The sequence below is a fragment of the Phyllosticta citriasiana genome (assembly GCF_038021145.1).
Source record: "Phyllosticta citriasiana strain CBS 120426 chromosome Unknown IWZ02scaffold_17, whole genome shotgun sequence".
Lineage (NCBI taxonomy): Eukaryota > Fungi > Ascomycota > Dothideomycetes > Botryosphaeriales > Phyllostictaceae > Phyllosticta > Phyllosticta citriasiana.
In genome coordinates this window covers 199181-220423 of record NW_027117294.1, presented here as the reverse complement: position 1 = coordinate 220423, position 21243 = coordinate 199181, and the positions used below count along the sequence as shown (strand labels likewise).

At 55.6% G+C, this 21243-nt stretch overlaps 7 protein-coding genes across 7 annotated transcripts; 4 read left to right on the top strand and 3 right to left on the bottom strand.

Annotated features, from left to right (window-relative positions):
* Nucleotides 1-14: 14 nt before the first annotated feature.
* IWZ02DRAFT_509884 (major facilitator superfamily domain-containing protein) lies at nt 15-2193 on the bottom strand (the record flags this gene model as incomplete). Its single annotated transcript, XM_066770485.1, has 7 exons — nt 1932-2193; nt 1712-1871; nt 1475-1641; nt 1258-1398; nt 1011-1209; nt 710-964; nt 15-618 (listed from the first exon to the last, which is right to left on the bottom strand). The coding sequence occupies exons 1-7, from the start codon at nt 1954-1956 to the stop codon at nt 15-17; spliced, it is 1551 nt and encodes a 516-aa protein (XP_066618451.1). The 5' UTR covers nt 1957-2193.
* Nucleotides 2194-3102: 909 nt separating this feature from the next.
* IWZ02DRAFT_385777 (uncharacterized protein) lies at nt 3103-4223 on the top strand (the record flags this gene model as incomplete). Its single annotated transcript, XM_066765425.1, has 2 exons — nt 3103-3606; nt 3651-4223. Coding segments are annotated over 2 exons (1077 nt in total), but the record flags the coding sequence as incomplete, so codon positions are not given.
* Nucleotides 4224-9924: 5701 nt separating this feature from the next.
* IWZ02DRAFT_436966 (uncharacterized protein) lies at nt 9925-10680 on the top strand (the record flags this gene model as incomplete). Its single annotated transcript, XM_066766577.1, has 1 exon — nt 9925-10680. One exon carries the CDS (start codon nt 9925-9927, stop codon nt 10678-10680), a length of 756 nt encoding a protein of 251 aa, XP_066618449.1.
* Nucleotides 10681-11936: 1256 nt separating this feature from the next.
* IWZ02DRAFT_494391 (uncharacterized protein) lies at nt 11937-13109 on the top strand (the record flags this gene model as incomplete). Its single annotated transcript, XM_066770016.1, has 1 exon — nt 11937-13109. One exon carries the CDS (start codon nt 11937-11939, stop codon nt 13107-13109), a length of 1173 nt encoding a protein of 390 aa, XP_066618448.1.
* Nucleotides 13110-13977: 868 nt separating this feature from the next.
* On the top strand, nt 13978-17096 carry IWZ02DRAFT_463196 (uncharacterized protein). The gene is made up of 5 exons (XM_066768338.1): nt 13978-14254; nt 14304-14322; nt 14371-14482; nt 14529-16598; nt 16647-17096. Exons 1-5 carry the CDS (start codon nt 14162-14164, stop codon nt 16669-16671), a joined length of 2319 nt encoding a protein of 772 aa, XP_066618447.1. The 5' UTR covers nt 13978-14161; the 3' UTR covers nt 16672-17096.
* A 406-nt stretch (nt 17097-17502) lies between these two features.
* IWZ02DRAFT_472095 (cytochrome b2) lies at nt 17503-18894 on the bottom strand (the record flags this gene model as incomplete). Its single annotated transcript, XM_066768929.1, has 2 exons — nt 17503-17690; nt 17748-18894. The coding sequence occupies 2 exons, from the start codon at nt 18892-18894 to the stop codon at nt 17503-17505; spliced, it is 1335 nt and encodes a 444-aa protein (XP_066618446.1).
* A 288-nt stretch (nt 18895-19182) lies between these two features.
* Nucleotides 19183-21195, bottom strand: IWZ02DRAFT_102611 (phosphoethanolamine). The gene is made up of 5 exons (XM_066761268.1): nt 21034-21195; nt 20876-20990; nt 20711-20828; nt 19884-20664; nt 19183-19839 (listed from the first exon to the last, which is right to left on the bottom strand). Exons 1-5 carry the CDS (start codon nt 21034-21036, stop codon nt 19471-19473), a joined length of 1386 nt encoding a protein of 461 aa, XP_066618445.1. The 5' UTR covers nt 21037-21195; the 3' UTR covers nt 19183-19470.
* Nucleotides 21196-21243: the final 48 nt, after the last annotated feature.

The following is a 21243-nucleotide window of genomic DNA, read 5'->3' as shown; positions in this document are numbered from 1 at the left end:
TGTCGCGCGCGTGATTAGAGAAGGTAGCGGTAGTCGGGAGACAAGTCGCCCAGCTCCGCCTTTTCGTGCTGCGTCAGTCCCAGGTCCGCAACCGCCCTGTCGCGCTTGCGATTCTCCAGCATCACCATGGCGCCGTAGACGGCGATGGCCAGCAGACTGAGACAGCAAAAGGCGATGCATATGCTGTAGCCCGGGATGTAGCGCGGCGCGTCTTTTGTCAAAAAGGCAAACACGGAAATGATGCCGCCAGTATTGCCAAAGCCGACCTGCCACGCGCTGCCGACGGCGCGCCGATGGTGGCCGCCCAGGTTCATGACGAACCAGCACACGATGATGGGCATGGCCGAGTAGCAACCCATGGCGACGAGGAAGAGGGCCGCGTACTGCGTCGCATTGTTTGTCGCGCTGGGCGGCTCCGAGAGCAGCATGCCGAAGCCGGCAATGGCGACGAGAATGGGCAGCACGGCAAAGGCGAAGCGGTGCTTGAACTTGTCCGAGAACCACGCGACGAGCATGGCAAAGACGAAGGCGGCGGCCCACGGCGGCACCGAGTGCAGCTGCGTCTGGATGGGCGAGTAGCCGTACGTCTTGAGGATGGCCGGCGAAAAGTAGGCATATCTGCCGAAAAAGTAGTCCGCGTTAGCTGGTCAGCCTCGCGGGGTCAGCAGCCGCTGGTGGCGCGTCTGGACCACTCGTATTCGTTACGTACCCGTACGCAGGAACAATGAGGCCAAAATACATGAAACCCCCGACAAGCACTTTGGGGTCCTTGAAGACGTTGCCAACGTCGCGCAGCGTGATGCGGCGCTCAACGGCGGAGCGGCCCTGGTCCACTTCTAGGCGCGCCTTGACGTACTCTCGCTCGTCCTCGCCGAGCCACTTGGCTTCTTCTGGAAAATTCGGCAGCATGAAGAAGAGAAATAGGGAGACGACGCAGGTCAGTGTTCCTTCGAGGATGAAGATCCTGAGCAGCGTGAGCCGGAGTCTTCTCTGAACGAGGTGCAACATACCACCGCCAACCGCGATAGCCCCGCATGCCGTCCATTTTGCCAATTGCCGACGCGAGCAAGCCACCAAACGCCCCGGCCAGCGTGGTGCTGCTAAAGAAGAAGCTGTAGCGGCGCTGGGCTTCGTGGCGGCGGTACCACATTCCTATGAGGTAAAAGCACCCAGGAAACATGCCCGTCTCGCATAAGCCGAGGAAGAAGCCTATGCAAACTTAGAATCGACAAAAAGCCCACGTGGAAGAGGTCTCACGAGTAGCGAGCAGTCCGGCGTAGTTTTGGACCAAACCTTGGCAGACGGTGACTAGGCCAAAGGCAAACATGCAGCCAGAGACTGCGGGCGAATTAGTTGGGTGGAGCTCGAGCTTGTCAAGGAGCGAGCGCTCTTGGACGGCTAGTGTACCGTGGTGGGAGCCGCGCCTAGAGCGCGTGTTTGGCGGACGAAAGATGTGAAATTAGACTGTACGTACGCCAGACGTTTGGCTTGAGCTTCTTCATCAAAATATTGCTGGGGATTTCAAAGAGAATGTAGGGGACGAAGAAGATGACTAGCGCAGTGTTGTACTTGATGCTGTTCTTGCTGGCGAGGCCGAGCTCCTCGGAAAGGCCGAAGCTGTTGGCATTGGCAATGTTGACGCTGCAAAGGATGAGCGGGGGGGGGGGGGGGGGCGGGAGGAGGAGGAGGAGGAGGAGGAGAAGAGGCGCACCGGTCCAAAAAGGCCAACAGGTACATGAGACAGAGCAAGGGAATGACGCGGAGGTCTATGCGGGCGACGAGCTTGCGCTCCGTCGTGTGCGGCGGACAGCAGACTCGGAGGCGCTCGTCGTATTCGACGGCGGGCGATGGTGGAGAGCCATGACTGAGCTCTGCAAAGCGGTCAGCTGGTGGATGGATGCACGGGGGGGTAGAGCAGTAGCATAACGCACTCTCGGGGGGGTCAGGATGGGTCATGGTGGGCGGAGGAGGTTGAGATGAGGGCGAGGGCGAGGACGAGGACGAGAGAGGGTGGGACAGAGGCGCGCACAGTCATGATGGATTTATTGCCCGAGGTCGCAGTAGTGCGGTGTCCGATGGGGCGTACCTATGGGAGGTTGTGCAGTGCTTTTGTTCCACGTCTCTGTCCATCTCCGCAATTCGGCAAGGATCTGGGGTCGAAAATCGCGGGAACTCCCTACTCGCCCTTAACCCGGCGACGACGTGACGATGTTGAGAAATCATGTGCGGCCGAATCAGCGCCCAACGGCCTGTGTAATGCTCCCGTCCACTTGCACTTTCAAAATTTCGTCACTTGTCGCCTGCAAATTTTTTTTTTTTTTTTTTTCTTTCTGCGACTCGTTGGCTTATTGCACGCCTCTCACGCTTCGCGCCCGGTCCTGCGGTGACAAGTCCGTGTGTGCCGATCTGGGCGGCAGGCCCGCTGCTGCCCTTGGCTGGCTTCGTCCGTCAGTCTGTCTACCTACCTACCTACCTACCAACCTACCCACCTACCTACCTTACCTACTGTAGGTACTTGACCACACATTACAACAACACCACCCACCCACCACCGCATGCCACACCTTCCTCCGTCCACCGCTCCCCGTCCATCTTCCGCCGTCGCCGCATCTCTCGCTGCTCACCCTCCGCCTTCTGCCCACGACGGGGCCCGCTCGTTGCCCCCGTCCGCCGCGAGTCGCCCGCCCTTGGTCTCAACCCTTCCCCCCCCCCCCCCCCCCCCCCCCCCCCCCCCCATGAGAAGCCCTGTCCTGTAGCCGTAGTTGTAGAGCGTAGCGTCCCTTGAAGATGCAGTCGTTTCGTTCCGCCGACGCCTTCACGGCGCATCCGTATCCCTCTTGCGAAGCCGCCGAGCCTCCGTTGCGCACTCTTGCCCCCCAGCGCCCACCGTCCACCCACTCTCCTTCCGCACCCGTCATCGCCCACTGGCAAGCCCAATGGCATAACGGCCGTCTCTTCATCTACGACGCCTCGTCGCCCGGCTGGCTCGAAATCCCAACGCACAACCTCCGACCCCAATACTTCTTCAACCCGACTACCTACCACGAAGAACGCTCCGACGTCTGGCTCTCCAAGGTCCAAGGAAACCACTACCTCTACACCATGCGCGACGATCACGGAGTCCTGGCCTTCAAGGTCGAGCCCCAGGTCGCCCGGCCTCCTCACCACCCACCCGGACCCTCCGTCCTCGGCAAGCGAGCCATCACGAGAGAAGCGCCCACTCCGCCGCCCGCCAAGAAACCAAAGCCCTCCAAGGCCAATGGCCCTACCAGGATCCGCAAGGACCGCCGAGTCCATACGCCCGTCTACCAAGATGTGTGGAAGCGCATCTTTGAGCTCAGCGATCCGGCCATGCTCTTCACTTATGAAAAGGTCTCGTCCGAGTTCCGTCAGGCTCTTGGCTACAGCCATATTTGGAGGCACGCCATGCGTCACCATTTTGGGCCCAACCTTCCGCCCACGCCCTCTGGCATCACCGACCGCCAATACGCCGATTTGCTCTCTGGACAGGGCTGCATGTCCTGCCGCGAGCCCAAGGCCCGCAAGACCTACTGGGCCTTTTTGCGCCGCTGGTGCACAAAGTGCTTTGGTGAAAAGATTATCAAGGTGCGTCCCACGCTTGTCACTCTGTACAGGCTAACATCCAGCAGCAAGACGATTGCTTCGCGTACAACCAAAAGTTTCCCGGCATGCTGGAAACCATTCCGTGCGCCACTGTCGACTCGTGGAATCACTATTCGTACGCCGGATGGGGCGACGACGATGGCCGCTCGCGCACTTCGGGCAACCAGCCCGTCTACCTCAAGGAAGACCTGAGCACCACCTCCAAATCTTACGCGGATTTCGTCATTGATCTCGGAAAGCGGAACCTGGACGCCGATCAAGTGCTTGAGGAACAGACGGAGTATATCAAAGAGCGCAAGGCAAAACTCGAGGCTCTCATGGACGAGCGGTACGAGATTGACAAGTTCGAGAAGAAGTGGATTGCCATGCGCGCCGCAAAGAGCTCCGACCTCAAAACCCAGCGCAAAGAATACATTATCCGCAAGGCTGCCCAGCTCGACCCGCCCATGACTGAGGATGTCTTGAACCTCATTCCTGCCTATCAGGACAACATCAAAATCAACAAGGAATTCAAAACGGAAAAATTCTGGAAGGTCTTGAAGACGAAGCTCGAAGAGGCCCGTCCCGAGGCCGAAAAGGTGGTGGCCATGGAGAGACGCGCGGCGCAAATGGGGTTTTGGGACATGTTGCCGGAGATCCAGGCTATGAACTCGACGTATGCCCTTCGCATGATCAATTCCTTCACGGACGACTGCTCCAAGGCCGTCATTGACGAGGCCCACAAAAAGGAAATGGGCCACCAGGAGTTTGCGCTCCGCATCCTCAACAAGGTGCGAGCCATTGCCGGCGAGACTCTGAACTTGCCAACCCAAATGCCGAATGAGTCGCCCTTTGCAGACGTGTATCCGCGCAACGGCAAGTACGTCCTTACCATCGAGCACGCGTGCAAGGTCTACGAGCAGCGCATCGGCCCCCTCTTGTCTGATATCTATTCCGAGTTCCGTCCGCCCACGCGCAACGTCCAAAAGTTCAAGTGTCCTGGCTGCAAGCGGAATGATGTCAGCAAGCAACGCACGTTTCGACAACTCATGAACCACATTCGCGAGGACCACGCCGTGACGATTGGCGACTTTCAATCGTTTCGTTTGGCAGGATCAAAACCGGAACCATATCTAGTTGGAGTCCCCTGGCCGCGCAATCTCCCAGCTCTCACGGACAACCAAAAGTCGAATGGATGCTGGAATGCAGACGCAGAGCCCGAGTACGGTTCGGAAAGCCTCCCCACGCCGCAAAACTTTGGCAAGGTCCAGTCGGTGTTTGTGAGGAGAGGCGTCTGTTCCGTTGGGTCGATTGAGAATGGAGTGTCCAACGGTCCAAACGACTTTTTGGGCAACGTCAAGGACGCTTTGACGGTGCTCGAAGACACGGGGTTGAGTGCGCCAGTAAAGAGCAGGCTTGTCGTCGAGTACGGTGATCGATTGGTTAAAAAAGCAAATGGCGAGTCGGCTGTTCCCGAGTTCCACATTCTTCGATTCGACGTCGACGCCTGGCTCATGAGCAGCAATAACCACGACATTTTTGACAAAATGTGCTGCGGCGTCTGTCGCAAGGCTACCGACGGCAAGACCCGTGGCGGCAAAAACTACGCCAGAATGCCCAGCTCCCGCGCCGAAATGATTCGACACTTTGTGCTCCATCACCAGTCTGATTCCTGTAGATGGCCCAGGGACATGTTTGCCCTACCGAGCGATGACGAGGTCACGCTGGCGCTGCAAAAGGGTGGCCAAAAGGCCATGGACGCCTTCAACAAGCTCTTTCCCGAGTTGGAGGAGCCGTTTAAGACGGAAATGGTTCCGCTCCAAACGCTCGCCAGCGTTGCAAACCAGCACAAGCTCAACGCCCGCCCTGCAAAGCAGACGATTACACAGTACCGCCAGCAGAACCCACCGACAAACTACATGTCCAACAACCAGCCGAGACCCACAATTCCGGCGCCCCAGATGATGTCGGACATGTTCCCCTCGCCGCACCTGGACTCGAGAGCCGTCAATGCAATGGAGCGCGCCCAGCATCATCTGCCACAGGTTGGCGGTGGGCTGCCCCCAATGGCGCCAGCTCCGCATCGGCCTCGCCCTCCGCCTCCCTCTCTTCAGCCCATCCAGCCCAGTTCGTCTCATCCACACCATCCAATCCAGCCAATCGCCCCAGGACCTTCTCTTCTCTGGTACTCTCAGGCAAACCTGCCCCACGGCTACCATTCGCACCACAGCATGTACCGTCCATATGGTGGTTGATGCGGGCTCCCAAAATTTCTCAACACCTGCAGCACGTCCAATGCTGCTCTACGATTACGCTATTACGCTTGACGCACTCTGCATAGCATCGGGGTCTAAACACGGGATGCGGCCACAACATAGAATTCTAACTTTCCACCACACATATTTCCACTTTGCATATGGCAAAGGCATGGCATTCACGAGTACCCACGGCTTTTCTTCCCTTTGCTTCTGGACAGGCCACCGGAGTCTTGCGTCTTTCTGGCATCAGTATACCACAGTTTCCTTTGAGCATCATCGGCATCAGCGTTTCCCTGGGTCTGAGGCGATGCCCCTAGTCCTACCCACGGGAGTTTCGGCTTGCTCTTTTTTTTTTTTTTTTTTCTTTTCTTTTTTTTTTCCCCCTTCCTCTTCTAGGGTCTCTACCTGGCGTCCTAAGTCGGTCTTGCCACCAGAGCGAGCGCTTGGGTAGCAATCTGCTTTTCTTTTGCGTCTTTCGGCCGCTGCAAAATTCGGGCGTGGTCCATGGTTCAGCACTTTTCCTCCTCGTACACGACTTTTTGCATACACTCTTAATAATGCCGCCTGCCATCTCTCTTCACCACCACCCGCACCCTTGCTCAATGATTGAGCCCCGTTGCGTCCACTAAGTCTCGGCTCAAGGGCCGTGGCTGCACATGCGCGGAATGGGTGGCCTGCTTTTTTCGTTTCTTCCTTTCTTCCCTGCCCTGCTTTCCCTCCTGCTGTTCTGATAAATCCAAGGACGCCTCATCGTCCTCGTATTCAATCAAACGCATTGATATTCGCTGCTTTTCTTGCCTTGCTTGGCTGACTGGCTTTGTTTGATTCCTTCCGCCATGTGCTTGCATCCGTGCGTGCGTGTGGGTGGGCTGGGAGGCTTCGGTCCTTTCGTACCACGCCGTGACGCTCGATATGACTGATGGCTCTGCCGCCGCTGCTTAGCCGCTTAGCCATCTGTTGACGTCGTCGTTGTTGTCGCTGCTGCTGGCGAACAAGCAGTGTGGGTGGTTCGTTGCGGCGAGTGCTGGTGATCAGAGATGGGTTGAGTCAAGCAGATGAACTGAGGAAGCGGGCAAGCAGGAGCCGAGTAAAAAAGAATAGGTGATGAGTAATTGATTGATTCTTGATTGACCCATTCATTCACTCATTCATGAAACTCGATCGTCCGACTCCATCCATGGGTGCGTGGAAATGCCGCCTGCCTCCCTTAACCTCCTCCACTTCTCGTCGTGCCCTTCGAAACGCTACATGACCGCGGCGAGAGCGTTTTGGGACACGCGCGCGCGCCGTGTGTGTACATGGATGCAATACGAACGGCGATGCAGAGTCTCTGGCCCCCCTTTTTTTTCTTTTTTTTTTCTTTTTTTTTCATTTTTTAATTTTTTTCTTTGTTGGCAGCGAACGAGATACACTAGCAATCCAGATGCGCGTCGAGATGACGATACCGTCGTCCTTGCGCCGTCGCTTCTGCTGCTGTGAAGCTGTGAACCGTGGCGTTTTTTTTTTTTTTTTTTTTTTTTTTTTTGGGGGGGGGGGCTTTTAACACCACGTACCGCACTCGCAACGCAACACTGCTGAGACGGTACTCATGAAGGGAACAAGGGAGTGTGGAGAGGTGCGTGCGATGCGGATACGTGTCTCGTGCAGGCGTTTGGCTGTTTGTGGAAGGCGGGAAGGAGATGATGTGGGGGCCGCTATGTGGCGATGGAGATGTTGGGGAGAAGGTGGAGGGGGACTGGCAGGTTTGGACAGGAGATGGAGGTGTCAGGATATGAAAATTCCGTCTTTGGGCAAAGGCGCGCGCGTTTTGTGAGGATTATGTGTGGCTTTGGGTTCTGGACGCAGTGGATGATGATTTCATTCGTCTTTCTTGTTTGCGGGTTCTGGGGCTGCTGCTGCGCGGTACCAAGCAGCGGCAGGTTCATGTGGTTTGGACGCGAGCGATGTACAGTGACATCTGAGCTTGCATTTTGAGGAGTATCAGAATAACATGCAGTTGGTCTGAGGCATGGAACATGGCCGAACTGTGACACTGGCGAAAATGGGTAATTTTGCGTGTTGTGATGGACGACGTTCGGGTGAGGATTGGAGGCAACGCGATGCAGAGAGTTGAAATGCAACGCTTTGCGAGAAAAATAAGTCAGTTGGAATGGAATGACTTGGATTAAACAGGCGGAGCAAAAATGGATGCAAGGCTTGAGCAGGGTCGTTTTGACTCTGGTTGCACGCGTTGTGGTAGTGCCTGAGGTTCTGGATTCAGAGGAGTTGCAAAAGTATAGAGGCCCGATGAGGCTTCCAGCAAAATATGGAAAGGGGCTTGCTGTTCGCGATTGCGCAAGAGACTCAGATCATGTAATCAGGATAGCGGAAGGGAGGCACTCACAGCGATTGAGTTTTCGATAACAGCCTTGCTGCCTTGGTTCTTGAGATGTAACTTGGTACCCGTAGTGGTGGAAGTGGGAGAGGATCAAGAGCAGAATTCTCAGTCTTCCCTTCGCACGCCGTAAGGATGCAGTCCTTGATTCGATCCCAACAACTGGATTCCCGAATCAGTCGTTGGTCTCCGTCGAGCTCTTGGCTTTCGTCGAAGCAAATAAAGATGTAAAGGAATGTACATCCAAACCGATCCAAACTCGCCTTCACCAGAAAATGGAGCATCAAACAGACCTTACATGTCCTGTCGCCAAGAAAATGATGGAAATAAAAACGCGGGACAAGGCAATGAATTGGTGGGGAACGGGCCATGTAGATTGCAATGAAATGCTTCCAGATCTTTCTTTTTTTTTTTTTTTTGGTGGATTTTTGACAACAAGATTTCATCCAACTTGACGTATTCAAAAGTTGCTGCGTACTTGAGTGCAGAGATTCTCGTAAGCCTAGGGAGGAAGACTGGTCCTTTCAGCCAGTAGCTTATGTATAGCGATGCTTTACGGGGTAAAGGCAAGCCCTTAACAGTAGCGAATTTGTACGGAAGTACGGCTGAAAGAAATGGCGACTACTCTGTGCCTGTGCCGATGCTGCGAGAAGATCTGATCGCGAAGCATAATCTGCGGATGAACAAGACAACGGGTCTGCTCGAGCCAGACGACAACAAGGCGGGCGGAGGTGACGGCAGGATCACGAGCAACAAGAGAGCGTCCGAAGCCTCCAGCGAGACGACGCAGAGCAGCAAGCAGCCACGCCTCTTGTCGAATACCGAGACTGGCCACAATGTAGACTCGGGCACGGAGACACCGCCCGATACGATCCAGAAGCTCCCGCAAACCAAACAATACGCCTGTCTACCCAACGGTGTGGACAAAATGGCAACTGATGATTTTTGGAACGGCGTGGAGTATTACATGGCCGAAATTTTGTAACAACGGTGAAGGAGGCGTTAGGAAGTTTCAGAGAGGTGTGGGAGAGGAGGAAGAACCGATTGTCGTCTCTGAGCGAATGACAGTTAAGTCTTCATTGTTTCTGTTCAAAGCGCCGACTGTTAGTTACGTTGGAGTGCGGTTGAACATTTGACGTTCTACCTCTTTGCCCGAAAACAAAGGTTGAGGGGGAAAAGGAATGGATGGCGAAGACTGAAGGTTTGTCGAATTGGAACACTTCGGTTTGTTCATCGCTGCGAAAGTATGGCGTAGACTGGATGAGATGCTCTGTCGTCTTCTAGAGCTTGTTTACCTTCTGCGGGCTTCGACAGCATTAGGCGTCCTCCACCGTCGCATCCATTCTCTTCAACTTCGACCTCTCGACATTCACCTCGAAAAGCATTGGGAGAACGAATTCGACCTCTTGTCCTCCAACCCTCTGCTCGTTCACGCTCTACAATCCCTTCCCCTTCGCCGTACTTCCGGCGGTTTTCCCCTGCTCAGCCACCACCTCTGTATATATTCAGCTCTCGATTCATCAAGGCCGAACGGTGCGTCTTTCACTGAACAACAGCTGAATGGCCACTTAGCCCACAACCTGCATTCAGCCACCCTTCTATTGCTCTTGAACTGCGTCAGCTGAACTCTCAAGGCCTTTGCACCTTATCAGCATATATTCCTTGTGCAACTCAAGTCATTGCACAAAAATGGAGCCCGCAAGCCAGCACGCCGCCCGCGGCAGCTTCTGGACAGATGCTGGCGTCGACAGTTACATCGAGGCACTGAAATCCCTGGACAAACACACCATCATGGAAGATGAAACCAAAGAGCGGATCAAGCGCGACATTGCGAACTTTCCCACCATACGTCAGTTCGAAGCAACAGAGGCCTTTCGCGAAGCACTAAAAGCTGCCATGGCGGGCCTTGACCGAACAAGAGCAGGGCTCAGCAAGACGATTCATACCAACAAGTCAGCGGGAAAGGTCCCTTCGCGCAGCCTCTTGCCAACGGCGCACATAGATCAGAAGAACCACCGGAAGCGAGATATTGAAGAGAATCTGCGCCGAATCGAAAATTACTGGGGCTCCCACATCGCCCACCGCTACCGCTTCACGCACACAGTTCCCCAAACCGCATGCGGGTACATTGCCGCCATGTCATCAAGGGTCGACAACTCAATCGCCGTTGCGTATATGAATGCCGAGATCCTTAAGCGCATGGAGAGAGCGTCAAGATCCCCCAGCGGGACCATCCATTCAGGACCCTCAGTCTCGGATGTAGATGCCAGACGCGCCATGAAGAAGCTCATGCGTCAACTGGAGATCCAATCTAATCCCATCGACGCTCTACTGCTTCCCGCGCTTGATGATAATCTTCTAGAGAAGCACGGTCTGCGCATCAGCAAGACGACTGGACTCCTGAAGCCGAAGGTCGAAGAAGCGAGTGATGACGAGATTGACTAGCACCAGTATGACGTCGAGCAAGTCGAGCCGAGGTTGGCGACGACCACCAGACTGATTAAAGAACTAAAAAGGAGCGCGTTGAGACTCCGGGCTTCTGGGACTGCTTGGATATGTATTTTGTTCAGGATCTCGGGGACACCGGTCTCGCGAGGGGCGCGGACAATATTCTTCATTTGGGCTTGGTTCTGAATTAAATCAAGAGCGATATGTGGAAGACGCAAACAAGCAGCAGTTCTTGGTCGGACACCACGTACTTTGGTACGAGTCGATCATCACAACAGCCACACCATGGTAGTTCATGCGGAAACATGGCTGCGCTGAAGAAGTCGTTAATCAAAACAGCAGCAGCAGGGGATTGCCGTTTCTCTGGACAACCACTGAGCATGGGATGTCGAAGGCTGGACTGGTGTTGAAAGAGAACTCCGTATCGGCACGGATATGTTCTGATCGAGAGGATCAAACGTAGGCAGCCCCAATGACTTGGAGACAAATAAAGATGATCCAGCTCATGAATAGACTTGGTGAAAGAAATGCAGAGACTCACCGACGGTGCCGTTGTGGCAGTAAATGGCAGCTATCTGGGTGCAACTGAAGTGGTAAACGAATGCTCTTGAAGTGCCAGACGGACGCTCGATTGAGCAGAACCAACCGCAGGCCGCCACTGGATTTGTGATTCCATTCGAGCCAACTCGGGGTATGCGGTCTCTTGTGCTCCCCAGTCTTCAACCGCACCCACGACCTCCTTCACTCTATCCTCTTCAACTATAGCCATTGGCCTCACAGGTCGCCCAACCATCCACCTATAATCTTTTTCCCGTCGGCGCTGTTCCTTCTTATTCAGCTCCTTCTACGACCGCTCGCCCACCAGCCTCCAGCCTTATTTAAATCTGCCACCTCCCTCGTCTTACCATCAACAACCATCCTCCCATCACTACCATTTGAGGCGTCACCACTCCTCGACCATCCATCCTCGGGCCCTCGGACCTACCCTCATACCACTCATCCTCGCAACCTTTCACTTAACCTTCCGTCATCCTGACATCTTGACACATCTGCTTCACAAAGAGCGCCGCCCGCACCCCATCGCGATCGAAAGGTAGGTGAGTCATTGTTAAAACCATCAGTCAACCAAGCACGCTAATCAAGCCGCCGCACACAGAATCTCTTACAACACGAACCAGTCGGCGCAGATCTCACCTTCGAAAACCCAACACCAAGAACAACACTCCATCATACAACGTCCAGATCAAGCCACAATGTCGTCCGACCTTCTCACTAGCGACATCACCAAAGCCAATGGCGTGAGCGCCTTTATCAACGCCTTGAAAACCACAAGCTTTTCGAAGCTTGAGGGCGAAGAGATGAAGCAAGTCATGGAGAGGGTTGCCAAACTGGCCGCTGACACGTCCGAAGCCAAGAAGGCACTGCTCCAAGCCCCCGACGGCACCAAGGCGAAGTGGAGCGAGATGCTGGGTAAAGTCGCCGACAAGGCTCGGGCCGACAAAGAGGCCCAAAAGAAGCATCAGAGCAAGACGAGCTGGCTCAAGCTCTTCTCTGACATCGACGAATTCCAGAAGAAGCTTCGTCCGTCGGACCCGCAGATCCAGAAGCGTATCCAAGACATTGAGGAGCACTGGGGCGTCGCGACTGCCAACCGCTACATGAAGCTTTCTCCGTCGACTCTGGGTCATTTGGTGACCATTGCCGCAAACGCCGACCATGCGGCTGCAGTCAGTTATCTCAATGCTGAAGCGGTGGCGCGCAAGGAGAGGAAGGCGAATGGCGGCAGAGGCAATATTCCCACTGGACTCGGCATCACGCCCAGCGATGCGAAGAACGTCAAGGCCAAGGTCCAGGCCGAGACGCCTATCCCCACGCTCTCTACGGACCTGCTCGCCAAGCACAAGCTGCGAGTTAGCAAGACTACTGGTCTTCTCAAGCCGGTTGAGGGAGACGAGAGCGACGAAGAGGTCGATCTGTCTGAGGACGACGAGGAGAGCGGCAGTGGCCAAGAAGACGAGGACAAGGTCGAAGAGAATGACGACCAGGAGCAGAACGACGATGCCAGCGATGAGGAAGAAGAGTGCGAAGACAGCAAGGCCGAGGCTGAACCCTCTACCGCCACCAGCGCTGACTCTGGCGAGGCAAAGGATCAGGAGGGTGAGGGCGGGGGAGATGAGAGCAACAGCAACAAGAAAGAAGACGAGGTCGCGGACGGTAAATTCGACAACGAAGATGCGGAGCAGCACATCAAGACCACTGAGAAGGTCGAAGGCAGCGAAGATGACTGCAACGAATCCAACACTGGCCTTTCCACCTGCACGGGCGTCAAGAGGCAGCTTGGGGAGCAGGAAGATGCGCAGCAGAGCGAGAAGCGTGTTCGTCTGTCCGTCGACGGCGTTGAGGAGCCGGTCAAGGAGGACGCCTAAGCCGATGTGAAGGCTTTACTGGCTCATAAGCTTGAGGATCAAGAGTGGCAAAGCAACCAGTGGCTGCACTCAGGCAGCGTGTTCAACTGACAAAATCGGCGGTTGAGATTGGATTTCGAATCAGTGAGGGGACTTGAGAGATATCAAAAACTCTTTGCTTGGAAAGGCAACAGGAAGGTATCAGGACAGATGCATGGTTGCTCTGAGGGGGTTTGCATCTTGAGCATGGAAAGTCTCAACTCTTGAAAGGTAGTGAGGATCTACGGCGTTCGGTAAGGACAGATAAAAACACAAGGTAGGTTATTTGCTATCGATTGATAGAAAGATCAAAGTGATACGACCTACAGCTATTTCAATGACCAGGACGACTGCATGAGGTCATAGGCCTTGCCAGACTCCCGTCGAGCCGGTTGTCGACGCTTTCTCAGGCCGATATTTTGGCGTTTCAAAACAATCCTGGGAGCCGGGCGATGTGTGAAATTTGGACCCCTTTCCTAGTTCTTCCAGCGATCCCATCCGCCCCAATCCTGCGAGAACAAGGTGCATGTAACCTCTGCTGATTCCCAACATCTCGTGCGAGTCTAGACGACTCATCGAAGTCGGGCGCCCAGCCATGGGTGAGTTGGTCTCCGCTCGGCGCGAAAACAGCGTCCACAAGGGAGAGACAGACGATGTCGATAGTAATGTGATTTGTTGCCGGCGGGACTGTTGGAGAAGAAAGGTTGGAGACGCTGCGCAGACTTTTTGAGGTGTAGCACCTCGGGATCTGCCTCGCCGAAAACGCCGATGCCGCGCTATACCCGAAACCCTCACCGCCTTGAGCAGGTCAATGTGGCCGCTTCTACCTGACGTTCATCTGTTCCTGTGCTAGCTGTCGCCCTTTTCTCCATCGCCAATTCTCTCGACCTCGACGCCCTTTGGTCGCCCCGTCGCACCGGCAGTCCATCTCGCGGCTTCACTCGCCCCCCTCCGCATCGCCACACTCGCACCCGTGTGCCCCTCGCCCGCCCGCAACCCCAGCAGCTTGCCCGCATCTGTTGGAAGCTCCCAACATGGACTACGACGCGTTGAAGGAGCAGTGGAGTGACATTGAGGACCAGGATGGCGTCAGGCTCAGCTGGAACACGTTTCCCAGCTCACGCATGGTATGTCGACCCTCGGCTGCTGCGCCGAATCGCTCTAACCTCTTGCCAGGAAGCGTCGAGACTTGTTGGTGAGTAGCATGCCATCTCCCGCATGGCCAAATCTTGACACTTTGCAGTTCCCATTGGAGCTCTCTACACGCCGCTAAAGGAAAAACCCGATACGCCGCTGCTCCAATATGAGCCCGTCTCGTGCAAAGCTCCCTGCAGGGCCGTCCTCAACCCCTTCTGGTGCGTAGCCGAAGTCTGCTCCCTCCACACGTCTGACACCAAGCAGCCAGGTCGACATGCGCGCCAGGATATGGATCTGCCCCTTTTGTCTCCAGCGCAACGCCCTCCCACCCCACTATAAGGACATATCCGACCAAGCGATACCCCCCGAACTCCACCCTCAAAACACCACCATCGAGTACCGGCTCGCCCGTCCTGCGCCGGCACCGCCCATTTTCGTCTTTGTTGTGGATACTTGCCAGGAGGAGGATAGCTTGAAGGCGCTCAAGGACTCGATCACTATGAGCTTGAGCCTTCTCCCGCCCTACGCCTTGGTCGGTCTCGTCACGTACGGCACCACCACCCAGGTCCACGAACTCGGATACACCGAGTGCGCCAAGTCCTACGTTTTCCGCGGCAGCAAAGATTACACGGCGAAGCAGGTCCAGGAGATGCTCGGTCTGATGGCGCCAGGTCTGAGGCCGGGAATGCAGCCCCAGCCTGGTCGCGCGCCTCCGCCAATGGGCCCGGCTGCGCGCTTCCTGCTTCCCGTCCAGCAGTGCGAATTCCAATTGACGAATGCTTTGGAGCAGCTGCAAAAGGACCCCTGGCCAGTGGCCAACGACAAGCGCGCGCTGCGCTGTACTGGTGTCGCCCTCAGCGTCGCCGTCGGTCTCTTGGAGACGTCGTTCCAAAACTCGGGAGGCAGAGTGATGCTCTTTACTGGTGGCCCCGCCACTGAAGGACCGGGAATGGTTGTCGGTGCTGAGCTGAGGGAGCCGATTCGTTCGCATCACGACATTGACCGCGACAACATCAAGTACTACAAGAAGGCGCTCAAGTTTTACGATGCCCTTGCCAAGAGGACAGCTCACAACGGCCACATCATCGACATTTTCGCCGGATGTCTCGACCAGGTTGGTCTTTTGGAAATGAAGGGTCTCGCCAATTCCACTGGCGGCCACATGATCTTGACGGACAGCTTTACTTCGTCCATGTTTAAACAATCTTTTGCGCGCGTTTTCGACAAGGATGCCGAGGACAACCTCTTGATGGGCTTCAACGCATCTCTCGAAGTCCTCACCACCAAGGAGCTTAAGGTTACTGGCTTGATTGGTCATGCCGTGTCCCAAAACAAAAAGTCAGCGTCTGTTGGCGAGACCGAGTGCGGTATTGGAAACACCTGCGCGTGGAAGATGTGCGGTATCGACCCTGGTGCAAGCTACGGCATTTACTTTGAGATTGCAAGCCAGGGCGGACCGAGCCAGATGCAGCAAGGCCCGCAAAAAGGAATGATTCAGTTCCTGACCTACTACCAGCACTCGTCTGGCCAATACCACCTCAGGGTTACCACCGTCGCGCGCAACCTTAGCGGACCCTCGGGTGACCCCGCGATTGCGCAGTCTTTCGACCAAGAAGCCGCAGCCGTCCTCATGTCCCGGATAGCGGTCTTCAAGGCCGAAGTCGACGACGGTCCCGATGTCCTCCGCTGGGTCGACCGCATGCTCATCAGATTGTGCTCGCGCTTTGCCGAGTACCGCAAGGACGACCCCTCGTCATTCCGTCTGGAAAAGAACTTTACTCTTTACCCCCAGTTCATGTTCCATCTTCGCCGTTCCCAGTTCTTGCAAGTCTTTAACAACTCGCCCGATGAGACTGCCTTTTACAGACACGTGCTAAACCACGAGGATGTCAGCAACTCGCTTATCATGATTCAACCTACCCTCGACAGCTACGGCTTCGATCACGAAGGCGGCCAACCCGTACTTTTGGACAGCACATCCATCATGCCCGAAACAGTTCTACTCCTGGATACTTTCTTCCACATTCTCATTTTCCACGGCGAGACCATTGCCGAGTGGCGGAAGGCAGGCTACCAGGACCAGGAGGGCTACGAGAACTTCCGAGTCCTGCTGGATGCGCCCAAGGAAGATGCAAAGGAGCTGATTCAGGACCGATTCCCTTTGCCTCGATTCATTGTTTGCGACGCAGGCGGTTCGCAGGCTCGTTTCCTGCTCAGCAAGCTGAACCCGTCCACCACTCACACCACGGGCTCCTACGGTGGCGTCAGCCAAACTGCCCAGACCATCTTTACGGACGACGTCAGCTTGCAAACCTTTATGGACCACCTTATGAAGTAAGTCGTTCCCATTGTTTCGGAAAATAAATATTGACCATTTGATAGGCTTGCAGTGTCGGGAACCGGTTAAGATTCCTGTGTGTTAGGAAGGCGGCTGTAAGGTTGAGAATTTGTGCACGGCAAAAGTTGCTCTGTGTATGTAGGGCTTGTCGGTTGGGAATTGCATCATCATGCGGCGGAGCAGGCCCTCTGGACAACAGGCGGAGTGGGATTGGAGCACGGTTCCAGACGCTGACAATCGTCGACGGGAGTCTTTTGCAATTCGGTTTGAAGATAACCCCTTTTTGTGAGATTAACTGAGAAGACAATTTCTTTTGGTACCGTTGAAGACTTGTCACGAGAAACTGCAGAATCAAGCCGAGCGACATCTTATGTTGGCGATGGAATGACACTGCATGGGTCTATCTGCCGTGAAGGAAAGTCCCTAGTTCCACCAGAATTCGATCAATGCTACCCAGGCGCAGCTGCGGTACCAAAATTCATCGTTTTCTTGAGCATTGTGGCATCTGCGTGGACTGTATTACCCATCATTGTCGTGAAAACTAGTTTCTCTGGGTATGAAGACGCTCGGACCCTGATGGTAGCACAGACTTCTGTCAGACGTTTGAAGTTGGCTGCGTCTCGACCAGATCGGGCTTAGTGTTACCTAATTCGCACTGCACATGAATTTGCTCCTCTGACTGAAGTTGGAACAGTCTCAGAGAACGATGAAATGCATTATACACGGCTTATTGACGGCTGTGACGGTGTCTATGTAAATTCGGTGAGAAGTCTTGTATTCCGCAACCTCGGAAAAGCAGAGAGGAGATGCTCCACGAAAACTCCACGGGTATGCCCTGCCCAATCCCAAGAGAACATCACATTAACAAGCGCTCCGCCTTCTCATCACTGTTTTCTCCGACTACAGCTTGGCCTTTGACGCAGCGTCCTTGCCTACGCGGCTTCGCGGCGACCATTTGGCGTACGGGTGGTCAATGGTCGTGGGGACGAGGTGGTCGACGTCGAGCGTATTTACGAGACCGGGGTGCAGTTCGTCGAGGTCTTTGACGCCGAGGTTGGCCATGGAGACTTCGATTTCATCTTTCATGACTGGAGGAAAGGTGTGGGTCAGCTCAGCCGTTGAACAAATCTCGGAGGGAGACTTACTGTCAATCAACTTCTCCACGCCCTCCCTGCCGTAATTCAGGGCGTACAAAAAGTGCCTCCCCATACCCACGGCCGTCGCGCCCAAGCAAAGACACTTGAGCACATCAGTCCCCCTCCTCACGCCCCCATCAACATACACCTCCACCCGCTCAAACACCCACGGACAGCAGCGCTGCAGCTCCAACAACACGAGCACAGCCGGCGGACTCGTGTCTAGACTCCTTCCACCGTGATTACTCACAACGATGCCCTGCACGCCAGCTTCGACCGCCAGCACGGCGTCTGCCGCCCCCTGTATCCCCTTGAGCACGATGGGCAGGTCCGGTCGCAGCGATCGCAGCCATGCCACGTCGTCCCACGTCAGACTTGCGTCGATGTACGCGCCCATGACGCGCCCGAGGCCCCCGCCTTTGGCATCGTTTGTCGCGCGCGCGCCGCTCATGGGCGCGGCCAGGTCCGCCGGCGCCGCGACGCGCTCGTCGGCTTCGCGCTTACCAGGGACGGGAGCGTCGACAGTTAAAAAGAGAGCAGCGATGGCGGCGCGCGGCAGCGAGCGGACAAGCGACGCAGTCGCCGCGCGGTCGCGCGAGACGTAGAGCTGGAAAAATATAGGATGCGGCGGCGCTTTCGTCGCACTACCTCCACACGCCTCGAGAATTTCGGGCAGCGGATAGCTCGCGTTTGTGCTGATGCACTGACCGACGCCGCGGCACGCGCACGCTGCTGCCAGCGCTTTCTCGCCGTCTGGATGCACGAGGCGCGCCATTGCGGCCGGGCTCACGAAGAGAGGCACGTCGACGTCGCGCCCGAGCATGCGTGTGCCGGTCGATACGCGCGATACGTTGCGCAGCACCCGCGGCCGCCACCAGATGCGGTCGAAGCTGGCGCGGTTGGCGTCGCGCGTCACTTGATCGGTGGCCGCTGAGGCGTAAAAGGCCCATGTTTTGGGCGCCAGCGTCCGCGCGGCGACGGTTTCGAAGTCGTACGAGGAGAGGAGCGTCGAGAGGGGTGGTTTGGTGGCGGGGGGCGCGGCTGTTGGTGGTGGTTTGATGAGCTCGTTGGAGGAGCTGGCGGCGTTGTTGGTGTTGGTGTTGAAGCTGGCTTCGAGGTCCGTTATCCGGTACGGGAGATCTTTGGGGTCTGCCATTGTGACCGTGGAGTAATGAGAGAAATTAAAGGAGAAAGAAAAGCTCTAGAGCACAAGAAACCAGCGACAGAATATGGACAGAGAAGATGACGATGTAAACACTCCTCTTCAATCTAGACCTGGTGATGACAAAAAAGGAACCCAGCTCTTAAAAGTGACAGCAATCCTACGCAGACGGGAAATTGTTCCCGGCGATCTCGAACAAAGTCTGGTCGTGATGGTCTCGTCAGACGCGTCCCTGAGGTGTTCCAAAGTCTGGGGGATGCGTTGGCCCAAGCTCGAGCTTTTGACGTCGTCGACATGTTGCGGGGACCGGGGAACATTGGCGGCCGCTCGGGATGAAGACCGCCCGAGATCGGACTTGCCATTGGTCGGAAACGAGTTTCCTAAAGTCGTAATGCCGCCGCTGTCGGTGATTTACTGGGCTTCCCCTTGGTTCAGTTGCCGCTGGATACTTTGTTGTCTTTCGAAATCAAACAGTTTATGGTATCTAAGCTTAAACGTCCAATGTTCTCAGTTGTTGAAACTCCTCTCCAATGCCGTGCTACCGGAAAGATCAGTTCCACAAATCTAAAATCATGCCTTGCTCTGTCTCAACGCCTCTCTTTCCGCAGCTTTTGCGTTCTCTTCCCTCTCCATCTCTTCCCGCCGACGTACTGCTTCTTCTCCAATACCCTTGACGCCTTTGACGCGTTGGCGCTCTTCATACTGAGCTCGACTGCGCATGATGCGGGCAACAATCTCTCCGGCATTGACGTGCGCAAAGTCGTGCAGCGGGATTTCTTGGAATATTCCCAACGTTCTCGCGTCCACGTATGGATCTTCGACCGATGGCATAAACGAGGTGGAACCGTGGTAGATGACGCTAGGAAGGCCATAGGGCAGCGACTTCAAGAAGGAGGACGACGGAGTAAAGGGCGCGGAAAAGACGACGGCAGAGATGTACTGCGCTTGTTAGTGATATCCAAAGCAAGGTAAGATTCACAAACCTTGCACTGGAGAACACAGAGGCCGCGCTCAAAAATGTTCATAATGGGGTAGTTGACGCCCTTCCAATGGTTGATGACCTGGTCGTCATGGACGCCTGCCACGACGTACACAGGGCTGTAGTCAGACCCCGATTCTGTTATGCGCTGCTGCGTCGCCTCTGGACTGTACCAGCCCCGTTCCCGACCCTCTTTCTCCTCTTTCTCGACGACTCTCCGGAGGAATTCAATGTGGCCTGATGAGAAGAGATCGAATCCACCGTCCACGTATACGACGCGCTGTCCCTTTTTCGGCGCAATACCGTCGACCATCTTGGTGCATTTGCCGTCGTTATTGGCTCCGCTGGGCTCCGCCGTCTTGCTCTCGACAGCTTGGTGCCACACCCAGACTTCGGATCCTGGCTCCAGACCAGTCTCGTTGGACGCGTACGCCTTTATTCTCTCCGTCATTTGTTCGCCGGCTTGTTTCCGCTCCTGCTCGCTGCCGCTTCCCTCTTCGCCCGCCAGAGCCTTGTCCAGACTCTTTATAAAGTGTGTCTTGGTGCATAACAGCATGCGCCCTACCAAATCAGTCGTCGAGATGCCCGGCGTTCGCTTGACAATCTTGAAGCGACCTGCCGCCTTGACGAAGCGATAGCAATCCTCGCCCGAGGCGTCGGAGGTAATGTCGTCGCCGTGAACAACGTACTTGCAGCCGTAGTGGGAGATCCATGGCAATGAGGTGACGTAGGGAGCGTGAGGAATGGATTTGGTGGCCCAGCGACAGGCATCAACAGCGGCAATGCTAGACAAAGTCAGAAGCTGGAGGCAACCTGGGAAAGATCACCCACCGTTCCTTGAGGGTCATTACGGTGGGACCCTTGTTTTCGAGAATGGCCTCGTCCGAGTGCACTCCAACCAGCAGCTCCTTGCCGAGCTGGCGAGCTTGCAGCATTGCGCCGGCATGGCCTGACAGAGGTCAGCTTGGGTTGCGCGGGCTGGAGGTCGCACGGTACCATGGTGGCTGAAGTCGAAGCAACCGTCAATCCAGACACGGTGCTCGTCAATGGGGACATCATGCTGAGGGTCGACTGGCCATTCGCCGGGTCTTGGAATATACTCGTCGACAGACTGTGGGGTTAGCGCGGCTAGGAGCTGACAGTCTTGTACATACCATGGTGGTGATCTAGCGGTTAGGTGGAGGGCGGAGGAGAGAGGCTCTGGTCACGGCCGGGGCGGGGACTAGACTGGACGGGAGCGTCGCACTCGTACTCGTGATCGCCAGGCCCAGCAGCTGTTTTGGTCGGCGAGGCAAATTGGCTCGCAATTATGGCAACAGTCAAAAGAGCAGCGCATCAAAGCTTAAAAAAGTCAACTCTCCATC

What these genes read in the sequence shown, in the direction of transcription:
- IWZ02DRAFT_463196 (XM_066768338.1), top strand. Translation starts at nt 14,162, where the DNA reads ATGGACTACGACGCGTTGAAGGAGCAGTGGAGTGACATTGAGGACCAG. An exon ending in GCCGTCCTCAACCCCTTCTG is followed by an intron (nt 14,483 to 14,528) that starts GTGCGTAGCCGA and finishes GACACCAAGCAG; the next exon opens with CCAGGTCGACATGCGCGCCA. An exon ending in TTTATGGACCACCTTATGAA is followed by an intron (nt 16,599 to 16,646) that starts GTAAGTCGTTCC and finishes ACCATTTGATAG; the next exon opens with GCTTGCAGTGTCGGGAACCG.
- IWZ02DRAFT_102611 (XM_066761268.1), bottom strand. An exon ending in CTTCGACTTCAGCCACCATG is followed by an intron (nt 20,829 to 20,875) that starts GTACCGTGCGAC and finishes GACCTCTGTCAG; the next exon opens with GCCATGCCGGCGCAATGCTG. An exon ending in TCTGTGTTCTCCAGTGCAAG is followed by an intron (nt 19,840 to 19,883) that starts GTTTGTGAATCT and finishes TAACAAGCGCAG; the next exon opens with TACATCTCTGCCGTCGTCTT.